Source organism: Parus major, chromosome 1A (genome assembly GCF_001522545.3).
Source record: "Parus major isolate Abel chromosome 1A, Parus_major1.1, whole genome shotgun sequence".
NCBI classification, from domain to species: domain Eukaryota; kingdom Metazoa; phylum Chordata; class Aves; order Passeriformes; family Paridae; genus Parus; species Parus major.
Genome location: NC_031773.1, coordinates 24,100,714 through 24,113,438, shown reverse-complemented (window position 1 = coordinate 24,113,438; position 12,725 = coordinate 24,100,714). Strand labels below are relative to the sequence as shown.

Below are 12,725 nucleotides of genomic sequence, written 5' to 3'. Positions count from 1 at the left end.
TGGCTCATGAGTATTTGAAATGTAGTGTGCTGCTTCATATACTGCAGATTTCAGTATATATACCAGAAAGCTAAATGAAGTTCAATATTACTTTACCCTGGGTAGCACATCTTCCCGTGAAGGTCGGTGCTGCTCCTGTTGGTCTCCAAAGTACTAGGGAGTCCTAACAAAAGCTATGAAACCTCCCAGTCTGCCACCCCTCCAAAATTCACCCACTACTGTAAAGAACTCTTTTATTAATTGTTCCCGCTGAAAACTCCATTTGTGCTTTGGGTCACACCTTGTGAGCTTTTGGAGCTGAATTTGTGTAGGAAATGCTTAAAATGTAACAGACATTTTGGAAGCAGTAGTATAAAGACTTTAAAAACTCCTTTTTTAAATGGGTCTGTAGTATATGTGGTGATGTCAGCATTCTAGAATATGCTGGTTAGAAACACTTTCACATCCAGTGAGATTTAGGAGGGTGTGAGTGCACCACACTCCAGTTCTGCTTCTCCTCCACATCTATTATTAATCCATATTGTCCCTGAAGAAATCTTACTCAGCTCCATAACTTACACTACAAAAAAACCAAAGGAATTATGAAATAGTTGGAGTGTCACTCCTAAAAAGCAGTTTTTAAACACTGTTTCAGTTCTAAAGATTTTTCAAAGGGACTGGATAGGTTTCAGTGAATATTGGGAATAAAAAATTTTTAGCTCAAAGAAATTTTAATAATAATGTGAATTATTGATGCCAGAGGTGTCACAGTACTTCCAAAATTCTGGTTGGTAGGCCACTAGCAAAGAGAATTGTTACTGTTTTTCACCTGTTTTGAGAAGTAGAGAAAAACATCTTGGGAACATGAAAAAGCAATTGTAAATGAGTAAAAAGGAAGGCAGTCTATCTGCTGTATTCAAATGCAGAGCATCCAGAAATCTGATGCAGATCCAGTTGCAGACCTGTCCAGAGAAACTCAAAGAAGACAGGAGGTCTAAAGGAGACAGCAGTGAGGGAGCATGACAGTAGATCTGGATGTCAGGAAATGAAGAGAGATGAGTAGCTGAATACATGCATATGTGTATCAGAGTGGTGGAAGGTATGTAATAATGACAGGCAGACTTGGAGGAGGAAAGGAAAGAAGTTGGGGAGGGGGAAGGATAGAAGACGAATTTAAGTAAGGGAGTGAGGGGCCAAGGTAGGTGCTTATTATTTTCTAAAAACCAAACCAAATCTTCCTACCAAATCCTTATGAAGCTTGATGTTATACAGTTTTTGAATCAAAGCAATCATTTATGAAAAGTTAAGGATGGAGAGAGGAAATACAGGTTTTAACTTGTTTTTGACATGAAGCTCTCACTTCTGGTCAAGTTGTTGCGTTCTCAGAAGTTACTGTGTTTGGCTGGGAAGTTTCCACAACTCCAGCAACTCAATAATTTGAGTTTAATGTGATACTTCACTGAAATGGCTTTGAGCATACACAATCGCTGTATTCATTTGGAACCAGAAGATTGTTAAACTATGCCAAACAGATCATGAACCTGCCTCCTGCATGGACAGGGAAATCTACTCTATTCCTTCCTTCCCAGGCTCTCTCAGAAAGGCACTAGAAGACATCTTCTTTTTAATGGGTTTCTTTCAGGAGAGGTCTTTAGGAGGTGTAATAAGGCTAGATAAGGAAAGCCTGCAGCATGGGGGTGAGACTCTGCACTTAACTTAAATGTGGCAAGTCTGCACTGACTGAAGGACAGAAGGTGCAGACTTGCCACCACATTTAAGTTACTGTTCATGCTCTCCCAGAAGCAAAGCCTGAAGCAACCTGCCTCAGCTTTCTAGACTGTGCTTCTTGTGGTGCTGAGCTTAGAGATGTGATGAACTATTTCACCCAAAGTGTGGGTGTTTTTTTAAACCCAGTGTTTAAAATTCAACATTTCAGGGTGCATTTGAATGAAACATCCCTCTCCTGCTCCCCTTTTTTTTACTATAATGCAACTTCTATCTGTTCTAGATTTTGGATCAAAGCATGGGGTTGGTGGACACTATTTAACTCATTCTGCTGACTACATTCATTTAATAGAATATCCCAAATGATACTGATGGCTTAAGTGAAGACAAAGCAAGTGCAACAAATGATCTTTGTGTTAAGCCAGGGTCTTAAGAGCCACTAGGTGCATATACTTGGAAAGTATGAGTAGTTGTCTTAGCATGTTACCAGACTTCTGTTTGAAGTAGGAGTGTTTTACTTTGGTTTATATAACTTTATATAGGAAAAATGGTTTCCAGGAAACTTTAGTGGACATGGCTCGCAATAGGATTGTGTTGGGATTTTTTCCTCTTGAGGGACACCAGAGCAGCAGTAAGTTTTCTTTTATATACTGTTCAGTCACTTGATTAGTATAGTATTATTTACTGAAATTCAGTAAGAATGTACATCAATTGCCTAACATTGCAGAAATATCTGTTGGCCATTGCTCAACCTGGCATTTTTTTAAACATACATACACTTCTGAAATCCATCCTATAGCATTAAGCAGTATTTAGGCAGCTACTTGTTAGTATTCTGCAGTCTCTCTACTTTAGAAATTTTATTTGTTTAGAGTTTAGAAATTTTATTTGTTATGGTTTAGAAATTGGTTCAAAGTGGATTTGTGTCTGAGCATGAAGTTCTAAACCAGAGTTTTTTTAGACAAGTTTGTATCAGAACACAGTTGTCAGTCAGGCAGTGGGCAAATAACATTATCAAAATGGTGAAATTTGTTTTTATTAAGAATGCATTTTGAAGGGTGATGTGTTTGAAGTATAGTTTACATTGTTTTTTTGTACAGAAGTCTTGAAAGGTAATTTACATGTTTTTTAAGAGGACTGAGTGGAAAACTGCCTGTAACAGAAAAAGGGTCTTCCAGCAGCATCTATTTTATAAGGACATAGTCTAGCTGGCACTTCACTTGTCTCAGTATTTGGAGTAGTGAGTAGTGGCAGTGAAGGCTTCATTTTCTAAGGAAGTCTTAGGTAATAGAAATTAGCAGATTTCTTAGTATATCTGTATTGAAATGGATCATTTTACTCCTGAGGTTATATCTGTATTGAGAGCTTAGAATATAAGCTCTGATGAAGGTTTCCATGTGTTCAGTGTGATTTGCCTGTTCAGGCAACATTTTAATTTTCTTGTTCAATAGAGATAATGGTTTTTTATTTTAAATGGTGAAATATCACATACACTAGACTTTGTAAGTATGTTTTCCCCTGTCTAAATAAATGTCACTCTTTTATCTAGAAATAATCATATTCCATATAAAATGTCAGTCGTTCTTTCTGCCTTTTCTTATTTTCCTGTGAACATTTTCCTGGGTGTAGTGATTTTTCTCAAAAGAAAGGCAGTGGGTCGCAGAGGCTGCCCATGAGCCCCGTTGCAGGAGCGGTGGGAGGTGTGGCGGCTCAGGAATTTTGCTCCTTGCCTCTGCAGCCCTCCAGGAGCCTTGGCTGGGGTGGTTTCTGGCTGGTGCTGTGGGCTCTGAGCCGCTGGCGCTGTGTGCTCATCCCAGCCCGCTGCCAGCCCGCGCTGCCGGACTGCGGGACGCCTGTCGCACCTGCTGGGGCTTCTGTTCAGGGCTCCGCGGGGGCCCGCGATAAACCCCTGCTGAAGACCTCAGCTGTCACTTTGATTGTGGGTTTGCCCTTTTTGATTCTCTCTGTGAGACAGCAGAGTGCCTGGAGATTTGTTTTGAGTTGTCTGAACTTGGTGAATATAGTTAGTAAGAAGCTGACCAAGGTCACCATCCTGTAAGTGAGCTTATTTACCACTGTAGACATGAAAAACTTTTATCATATGTGACCTGCCTGCTTGGTATGAAAGCTTTTTTAGTCAGTTTGTGACAGGTTAGTGTCAAACATTACAAAAGCAGCACATAGCAGCCCACACATACATTTTTCTGTGCATTTTTCAGTTCACCTCCTGCATTTCCTGTATGGTTTTGATGGTTGATCATTCTCTTAAAACCTGCTTTTTAAGTAGAGCTGCACCTTTTCATAAAAATGAAGGGGAGATGATACAAGGGAAAATAAAATAAAATAAATGTATATGACAGTATTTGAAAGAAATGGGATAACGTGGTAATATCTGTATGCAGAGGTTTTAGAAATAAAAAGTGGTGTGCACATGCAAATGTTTATAGATGTGGAAAAGCATTAAAATAGTTTTATTGTTGGTACTGTTTCTTTTTCTTAAATGATTGTAGCTGTTATAACTGGGGTAAGTTAGGAGTGGAGCCTTCTGGGCTTTTATAACATTGTGTAAACAGTTTGAAGGGATCTTAGGCCTATTTTTTGTCTGGATCTTGTCTGTGGTAATATTTAAAGCCCAGTTAAAGTAGATGTTACATATACTGTATCCACTCTTTGGTTAAATCAGCACATGGTCGGGTGTGTGTGTATGATATAAAGCAGCAAAAACGTGTTGGTTGGGTTCTATTTGCTTTGGCACTGTTTAACAGTTTTGATGAAGTTCCCTAACAAATCTGTGCCTTTTGGGGATGTGCCAAAGGACTAAGGAAACACCTTCACTTACATTGGCTTTAAAAAATGTCAGATGGGATGACCATTTTAACTTCAGGTCTAACTTTCATCCCAGACAAAATGAGGGAATAATTGAAAAAAGCTCACCTTTTTTCTCCAAACACGAATTGGTCCAATAAAATGTACTGGCACTGCCAACAGATCAAGACTGTTGTAATTTATGCCATTTAGCATAGCTTATAGGAGCTTGGATCTAGTCAACAAATGTGATACAGTGTTTTGACAAAATCAGGCACATTTGGTGAAAGAACTAACTCACTGATTTGGAATTTTATTTTTTTTTTTAAGTATGCCTCTAGACAGTGCTTGCACCCCACATCCTCACTTTGTAAAAGTGGCAGTCTCTAGTGCAGCAATTCTTAATTAAAGTGTAATATAAGAATTGAAAAACAAGGGAAATTTGAGACTGGTGTGGTGTAGTGTAGAAGTCCTAAGAAAAAGTTTATCTTTGTTAATGATTTGCCTGTGTGATGAAACTTAGATACTTCCACAGAGAGAGTAATTGGTTTAATGAAAACTTAAGCCCTGAGAAACTTCAGAGTTAACTTACAGTAGTGCATCATGAATGTCAAGGCTAATGGAGTTCTGTCCATGATAAAGACATGCCCCTAATTCTCAATTGTGTTATTACCTCTAATGGGAAAAGAAGAATTGAGACCCTCTAATTCTCAAACAAAAAAGAGCTTAAAGAAATACATGATTTTAAGCTGGCACCAGTATTGTAACTGCTATTATTGTGTCATCTCCTTATTAGAAAAGACTAGAATATACTCAAAGGTTCCAGAAAATTCCTTGTCAGACATTAAAATCACCAAGTTTACAAACACATAAAATACGTTTACTTCTAGTTGGATTAAAGTGTTCCACTCCTCAATCACGTGGTTAAAAAAAAAAAAAAGGATTTTGATGGGGTAAGATTAAAGAGTGGAAGTTAAGTATAGTCTTTATTCCTAATGTACTAATAAGTTTTGAAACTTAGAATAATATGTAACTTAAAATAGTTTCCTTGGTCTTATAAGCAGAAAAAAATTACTGGAGTGTCTTGTGCAAGCAATGAGCAATGAAGTATATTGTAGTTGTCTCAAACATGGTAATGAAAAACCTGTGGTCATCTCTTTTGAAGTGAGTTTTGTATAGCACCTTCATGGCTGCATTCCACTGATCACAAGGGCAGTCGGTTTTAGCTGTATAGTGATTTCTGTGGAATTGACAGATTGCTGTAGGAATGCAGATACTAAAGAAGGATGAGTTTTGTGTGGCATGTATGTTTGTTATTACTACAAAAATACAGTGTAACTGCATCTTTTTCCTATAATTGTATCTGTAGATAAGAAGCCAAGAAATAGAGGTCATACATGGAAGAAATTATTCTTCCACCCATTTTATCCAACTGTATTACAGCCCTTTAGAGTCATGATTCTGAATTCAGCAAGTTAGGTAGGACTAGGTAACAGCATGCTTTGTCATGTGTTAAATAATTGCTACCTGGATAGCTATTAAAAGTCAATAACATGAAGAACATAAAAGCATGATTATTTCAGATTTGTCCTTGAAATGTGGATCAAAGTTTATGTTCATTGTACAAATGAGTCATTGCAAGAATGAAGAGAGCACTAAAGGGTATCTCTATTTTCTGTTAATTGTTTGTGGAGGTTAAGTAAAATTGTTATATAAAGAGTTTTTGAATTGAATATTAGGTTTGCCATAAAACAAAGAGTAGGTAAATAAATCCTTTTAGTGTTCCAGTCAGTGAAAAAAAGATGGTAAAAAAGACCCTCTACAGAGTTTTCATAATAATACTAATGGCCAAAATTTCTTTCTATGTCTTGGACCATTTTTCACAGCTCTTACCTTTGGAATACCTTCATTTAAATATACACAGCCTCTACCCATAAGTCTTGATTTAGTGTTATTTTTAGATTAGGAGGGAAAAGTTCTTTTGTGGGTCCAGAAAATGCTTTGAGTACAGTTTCTGTTTTTTATCCTATGAACTCTGTTCCTTGCTCATCAGTAGAAGCATATTATAATGTCTGTGAATGTGTATTTCTCTCTCTGCAATTTTACACATCCCTGCATTAAGCAAGCAAGATTTTTTGTACATTTTATTTATGATATGCTTACACACAAAGTTTCATTATGGTGTAGTAAAAAAAAAAAATTTAGAACAACATTTGTTGTTGTATTAGCTGCTTCCAGCTAATATTTTAAAGATGTGATACACTAAAACCTTAGTTCCTCAAATAGGGATCTTTCTTAGATAGAACTCTTGGCTTCTTTATCTTTTTCCTTCATAGTAAAAGAAAATCTGAAAGGAGATTTTACCTGAGCATATTTAACACCATCTCCATGACAACCAACTAATTAATCACTATCAGTCTGGCTTTGGTCCTCTTCAGTGAACTGATACTCTCCAGCTTTTTTTCACATATCTTCTGTGTTTTCTATGAAGGTCATTTATTTAGTGACATTATGTCTTTGGGGGTGGAAGCCTTTTCATACAAGAAACCATTGTCTTTAAAGCACATTAAATGTATCTGCAGTTTCCTCCCAGTTTTGCTTCCTGCACAGTAAGAGGGAGATTTTAAGGTTAAGATTTTCGATTTTTTTCCCTCTTCTTGCTTTTTCTGAAATTTCCAATTTTTTTTTTTGTTTGTTTGTTTTGTTTTGTTTTGTTTTTGTTTTGGGCATAAGGGTTCAGTAGTACATGATGACTGCAGCCACATTGCAGTGCAGAAATGTCCAAGCTAAGTTTGCATCTAAGTATTATAGTAAGTAGGAATGGGCTAAAGGCTCAAGTAGTTCCTTTGCTTCTTGGGACAGATTTGGCTGGTCTGAGTCTCTGTTGCTGCATTGCTTTAAGTATTCATGCTTCCTTGTCTAAGTCATCACTGTACTATCATGCAGTTCGAGTTTCTGCAATGGTAGAGGTATTTGGAATCAATCAACATACTTGTCATGGCTACTGAATAATTTTTTACATTTATAAATTTAGTTAGAAGGCCTGATAATAGTATTGCTGTTGCAATTGCATTTTTTCCCCTATGGCAACAGTCTTAAGCCTGTGAACTGAAAGAACATAACATCTATAGAACATAACATCTGTGGGCGCTCAGACCATACAGCTCAATATCCTGTCGATCCTAACAGACTCTCACAGAGGATGCTGTGACAGGCTGTAGGGACAAGAGATAGGGTGAGGCTGTGCAGGCTATTTTCCCCAGAAAATTTTCCAGTCTTCACCTATCTGTGGCTAAAGAGTTTGGAGATTGCAAGTAGTAAAAAGAACAAAAGCTGAGGCTAGGAAAGAAAAGTATTTCCCCATCCTGAACACATCATGTATTTTTAAGTTTTCATTTAATTTCTGAATGACTATTCACTGCCTCTTACAAATTAAGTATACTTATACGTATGAATTTATACATATTATGTAAAATTGAATGTCCCTCATTCCTGCAGTCTCCTTTCCACTGGTGCATGTTTAGTTCCAATCTTTGTTTTCCTGTCATGTCTCATGGATGTATTATTGTTTGAAGTCATTCCATATATTTACTCTTTCGGTGCCGTATCTTTTGCAGGTAGTTTGTAGGACACCTTAATTATCTAAATAATTTAGTAGTCCTTATAAAAGCTGTATATTGATGTTTAGGTGTAGTTAACAACTCTTGAAGATGGAAGCAGTATATTAAAAGAATTGTCAGTAGATTTGTGTAGAAAAACAATAGAAAAATCTGTATTTTGACTGAATATTTTACCTATTGTTGAGGGTAAGTAACATTTATAATGTGGTGTTAAGCTGGTTTTAACGTGTGCAAAAACAATAAAGTAAAACAACAATGTTTAGGCAACTCCTTTATTTTTCTTCACATGTATCAAGCAAACAAAACAGCTTCAGAAGGGCAAGATGAACTGGGAAGGGCTGGAAATAATTTTTGATAGTTTCCCTCATTAGTTTTTTTATTTTTTTATCAGTTTTTGTAAGAATGAATAACTGAAAATAATAGATACGGATATCTTACATAATAAACGACTAAGGAGGTAGATCTAAGCAGCTCTGAGCAGTTTAGTACTAAGGATTTGTATGAAGTGAAGTGGTAACAGGAAATTTGCATGGAGGTGGACATGAGTTGAGCTGCAGAAGTGACCATGAAGATAGGAAGCACTTTTTTTTGTGCCTACAAATAATGTCTATACTGAACCATTTTCATTCAGCTACTTATTTGACATTGTGATAAATCTGGATTTAGAGTGACATATTAATGATTTTCTCTTTTCTTCTTTGTTTTTTTTTTTATTTGTTTTGTTTGTTTCTTTTGTTTGTTCCTGACATGCTACTGTACTATTGCCTATGAAGATTGCTGTGTTCACTGTATCCTGGCTTGCTTGTTCTGTGAATTTCTCACCCTCTGCAACATTGTTCTGGGACAAGCATCCTGTGGCATCTGCACGTCGGAAGCCTGCTGTTGCTGCTGCGGGGACGAGATGGGGGATGACTGTAACTGCCCGTGTGACATGGACTGTGGCATAATGGACGCGTGTTGTGAATCTTCAGATTGCTTGGAGATCTGCATGGAATGCTGTGGGATCTGTTTCCCATCATGAAATATTTATCCCTTTCTATTTTATTCTCTATAAAACTGGAGAGCTTTTCTTTAAATACATTTGAAGAAAGACTAGGTAAGATTTTCACACTTGCACTGTTAATTCTCTTTATATAAATATTTTTTTAAAAAGTAATCCTCAAGTCTGTATTCTAACACAAATGGTATAGTTTTGTATGTGAAACTAAAGCTACATTCCAGCTTCCTTTTGGCTTTGCAAATGGAAGAGTTTACTGAAAGTGAATTCTAGGCCTGATACTGCAGGCCACATGAAGGCAAAATTGCCATTTGAATCCAGTGAATCAAGGTTTTGGTCAGAGAACAGACTGCAAGGCAAAGCCTTAAGTATTTGCTGCATACTTTAATGTTTAAACACTCAAATGCCTCCATGCATAACATGCCTTTACAGGCATTCTGAAAATCAAAATATCTCTGTTTCTCTCTCTTTGGGTTGAAAGCAACTTTGCTCTATTATTTTAAACTTAATTCAAAAGCCAGAATTAGAAATACACTGTTGGTTTTGCTACAGTGGTCATGTTGGCAATATGTCTTTTGTTTTGAATATCTCATTAATTAGAGAGCAATTCCAGTATTTTACATTGCTGAAATTATCTGACAATCTAAAGTCAAATATAAGTTTTGCCCTAGACTAGAAGAGTACCAGGATTTCTTTGTCATTAATCAAGACAGAATAGAGACCTTATCATTTTAGTTCAGTACTATTATTACTTGAAATGCTACATCTTAGAAAGAGACTTTGGAAATCTGTGTATGAAATGTATCCTTCGAGTAACAAACTAATAGACTAACAATACTTCAAAAATTGGCTAAAGAAGGAAAATTATTAGAAGTTAACTCAAGAATCTAAACCAGTACATTAAGTGGCCTGGTCAGTGTTTGTGCCTTTGGAGCCAGTGTCACATAACTTAGTATTTATTTCTTTATGGTATAAGAAAGATCTACAGAAAGTAGCAGAATTTAAACAGGGTATAAAAACAAAACTGACTTAATCAAGGAATTCTGTCATTAAATGCAAAAAGCAAGTGAAAAAATTATTATTCTCAGATACATTTTAAATGTTATTTTTAAAGAACTGTGTAAAAAAAGATAATTAAAAATATATATTTTATGCTTTAAAAATAAAAGGGTTGGTATTTAAAATGTTTGAAAAATACAGTTAGGATCTGTTGGACCTAACTGTATATTTCCTATTACACCATTAAGGTTTTCCAAGAAATAACTGTCTTTTGTAATTTTAATTGTGGAACACATAAAGAGGTTTATGGCATTCCCTGATATAGGGGATCAAAGTACCCATTTTCTTTATTATCTGCTAATTTCTCCCCTCCATGTCTGTAGCTTTTCTGTGTAAAACACCCAAACATCTTGATCTCACATACTTAAACTTTCCTGTTTACAATCCAGATAATCCATTTGTCGAATGTAAAATTGTAGATCTCCTAAATTCATTCCTTTTTTTACAAGAGTCATCAATAGCCAATAGCATGTGTGTTGAGTGAATTGGCCATAAATGCCTCTTTCTACTATAGTTAATTCAGTTTATGCAAATGTGACAAGCTAAAGATCACAGGGTCTTTAGAAACTAAGTCTACAAACGGTCTGATATTAACCAAAGCTTCTTCTTGTGAACACTGACTAGTAGTGCCTACTACTGCAAGTTATCACTGAAGCCGAATCCTTAACTTTACTAGGAAGCTGGGAAGTGTTACATTTTGCCTTGGCGTATGCAATATTGTGGTGTATTCTGATGCAATGCAGATTCACCCTCAGAGGGTTTCCTAATCTGTTTTTTGATAGTTGCTACAGGTATTATTCTTATTATGTTTTTTTTTTTTTTTTCCCCCATATATTGGGCCAGATTCTGATCTGTATTGCATAAACTGAGTGCATTTCCATTCATGTTGGAATTTCCTAGTGGTTAAATTCCAGTTAGAGAGCACAAAAATATTATGGTAATAGGCAGGCTAATAAGGAATAATATAGTTAAATTGATAAATTCCCAGTGCTCAGAATCAGGCTCATGGGGCTCAATTATGACTCCTAAAAGGCTGAACCACATTGGGAAGGGGGAAGAGGTGCCTTGGTTGAGTGGCATTGCCTGGAGGCATTTTGTCTTTGTAAGGCATAATGCCTCTGGGGAAATTGGGGGCATCACAGTGAGCATTGGGACTCAATGCACCTTGGAAAAGTCTAGACAGTACTTTGTCCATTGTAGGTCTGTGGTTGACACCGTGGTTGTGGGAACATGTTCTCTGGGGCTAGACAGCACCATCAACTCCCTTACGTCCTTCTGGTCACAGAGAAGTGAATTATGGCTGTTTCTTGTCTGATTGTGCTTTTGGGACAGAGAACAGGACTTCCAGTCTCTTGTCCTGCCCCCATATCCATGCCCTCCTGGTGCAGTTCCAGTTCCGTGCATGGAAAATGCACATTTGTGTATCATGCTTTTAGTGAATGCTAGATTTTACTAAAAATTCTTTTTACCACAGGTTGATATGATTAAAAAAAAAAAATAAAAAAATTAAAAAATACCAATCTAGGGATTTCTTCTCCTGTGTAAAAGTTATCTATAGAGTTTGTCCTGCACAAGCCCTTGTTTCTACTTACTGGAACTTAGTGGGTTTTTGATTATTGAAATTATGAAAACAATAATTATGAGAACTTTGTTTATGCATATGTGTATATACTTTTTCCTCACACACATGGACATACACACACAGATATGTCTTTTTCCACTTGTGGGATTGTGAAATACTAGGAAGTGAAAATAGTGTTATTAAGCCTCATAATAATTAGAAGTATCAGAGTATTACAGACAATTAAAAAATGTGTATTTTGTTTTACATTTAAATGTAATCTGCTACGGTTTGTCATAGAGATATTAGCACTTTTGAAAAATATATCTTTGTAGCAGAGAATATTAGCATGTAGTTTAAGGAATTCCTTTCTATATTTATATCCTTAAATTCTGTTTTGTAATTTCCACTCTATAATCAATCTTGTAAGCACCTTTTGTAATAAAAAAAAGCAGAATTAGAAGTCAAATGTGAAAATAGGGTTTAAATAAAATGAAAACATTAGAATTTAATTGTCTATTTTATAATAATTCTTGTGAATTTGTACAGTGTTTCAGTTTATAGTTCTGCAAACTGGCCCATTTAAAAAACATGCTGTTTGTATTTTATATCAATTGGATGTGCTACTTGCAAACAGTATTTTGAAATAAAGATCTTTATTTTGAAACTTTTGGATATCACCTTCTTCTAGTCTTGCCTTGTTACTCGTCTAAACAGTAATTTCATGTATTTTAGTGTTTTTTCTTCTGCTTAAACCCTTCCTAAAGGTGTTGGCCTTTGGGTGAGTTGCACAGAGGGTGAACCGATGTACAAATTGTCCTACAGGTGGAGCTCAGCTGACTCAGGCACTAGAAGCTGTGTTAGCATGAACCTCCAGCAGTAAAAAAATTTGTCATTAAGAGGGAAAATTCATTCCTTGGTGAAAATGGATTAATTAAGTGAAATTCCAGTCATGATTAAATTTTATCAAAATAAAAGT

The 12,725-nt window shown here is 36.1% G+C and overlaps 1 protein-coding gene across 2 annotated transcripts in view; it reads left to right on the top strand.

Annotated features, from left to right (window-relative positions):
• Positions 1-12,426, top strand: part of MDFIC (MyoD family inhibitor domain containing) — a 52,416-nt gene extending 39,990 nt beyond the window's left edge. For both annotated transcript variants that reach the window (XM_033514188.1, XM_015628147.3), the window contains one exon: positions 8,903-12,426. In XM_033514188.1, the coding sequence (XP_033370079.1) occupies positions 8,903-9,150 (248 nt within the window). In that variant the 3' untranslated portion in view covers positions 9,151-12,426. The remainder of the gene's footprint in view (positions 1-8,902) is intronic.
• The last annotated feature ends 299 nt before the right edge of the window (positions 12,427-12,725 follow it).